At 49.5% G+C, this 831-nt stretch overlaps 1 protein-coding gene across 2 annotated transcripts in view; it reads left to right on the forward strand.

The window, feature by feature from the left end:
- The first annotated feature begins 133 nt into the window (after positions 1 to 133).
- Positions 134 to 831, forward strand: part of LOC107566831 (FA complementation group A) — a 75,090-nt gene continuing 74,392 nt past the window's right edge. For both annotated transcript variants that reach the window (XM_016252378.1, XM_016252379.1), the window contains exons 1-2: positions 134 to 346; positions 423 to 538. In XM_016252378.1, the coding sequence (XP_016107864.1) occupies positions 283 to 346; positions 423 to 538 (180 nt within the window). In that variant the 5' untranslated portion in view covers positions 134 to 282. The remainder of the gene's footprint in view (positions 347 to 422; positions 539 to 831) is intronic.

Here is an 831-nt window from a genome sequence, read left to right on the forward strand (position 1 = left end):
GGGGGTGACTGGCTTGATGCTCTCTTTTTGATTGGCTGACAACAGAGGCGCCCATGACGATTGGCTGCTGCCCGTTCACTCCGAACCAATGGAAACGCTCGCAGTAAAAGACTGTTGCTGGCGATAGGCTGCTTGTAGTTTCCTCACAACCAGTGAGCACTCCGATGTGCAGCGCGCGGGTTTGCGGAAATTGCGGCAGAGGAAGTGCACGTGTGTAACGTTACTAGTGTGCTTTATCTGTGTAGTTTAATCCCACACGGGATCGAATGAACGTATCGCAGCATGTTGAGCGCGACATCAGCCGGAGAACATTCATCGCGCCCCGCCACTGTCACAGCTCTGCTCGGTAAGACATTGACACACATGTAGTATTACCATCAGCCGCATCTCTCACTAGTTTAGAGACTGATGCATTTGTTTAGCGCGCAGACCTATGAAGAGAGCCAGAGATGATGAGACAGAGCAGCATCTACAGGAGTCCTGTGTGAGCCTGCTGATGAGACACCAGAACACATCAGAGCTCCTGCTGGAGATCACAGTGAGTCTGAAACCACATCAATGCAGTAACAACGAGACTCACATTTTCTTGACAACACCAGAACAAACAGCAGCTCCAGTCAGGGTCAGAAATGAACTTATCCATTAAAGCCGCCTTTCCACTATCTCCGACAAGCGACAGACCGGAAGTCATTCATTTCCAATGGAGAGTAGTGCGGGAGCTGCGCGGAGTTCCGATCAAAAATGCATATGCAGAAAATTCGGATCCAGTTTGATCTGCGGATGCGTTATGATGCGATTTCAATTTTTCCTTTCTCTTTGGAGTGTTACAAG

Source organism: Sinocyclocheilus grahami, unplaced genomic scaffold, assembly GCF_001515645.1.
Source record: "Sinocyclocheilus grahami isolate Dianchi unplaced genomic scaffold, SAMN03320097.WGS_v1.1 scaffold1103.1, whole genome shotgun sequence".
Taxonomy (NCBI): Eukaryota; Metazoa; Chordata; class Actinopteri; order Cypriniformes; family Cyprinidae; genus Sinocyclocheilus; species Sinocyclocheilus grahami.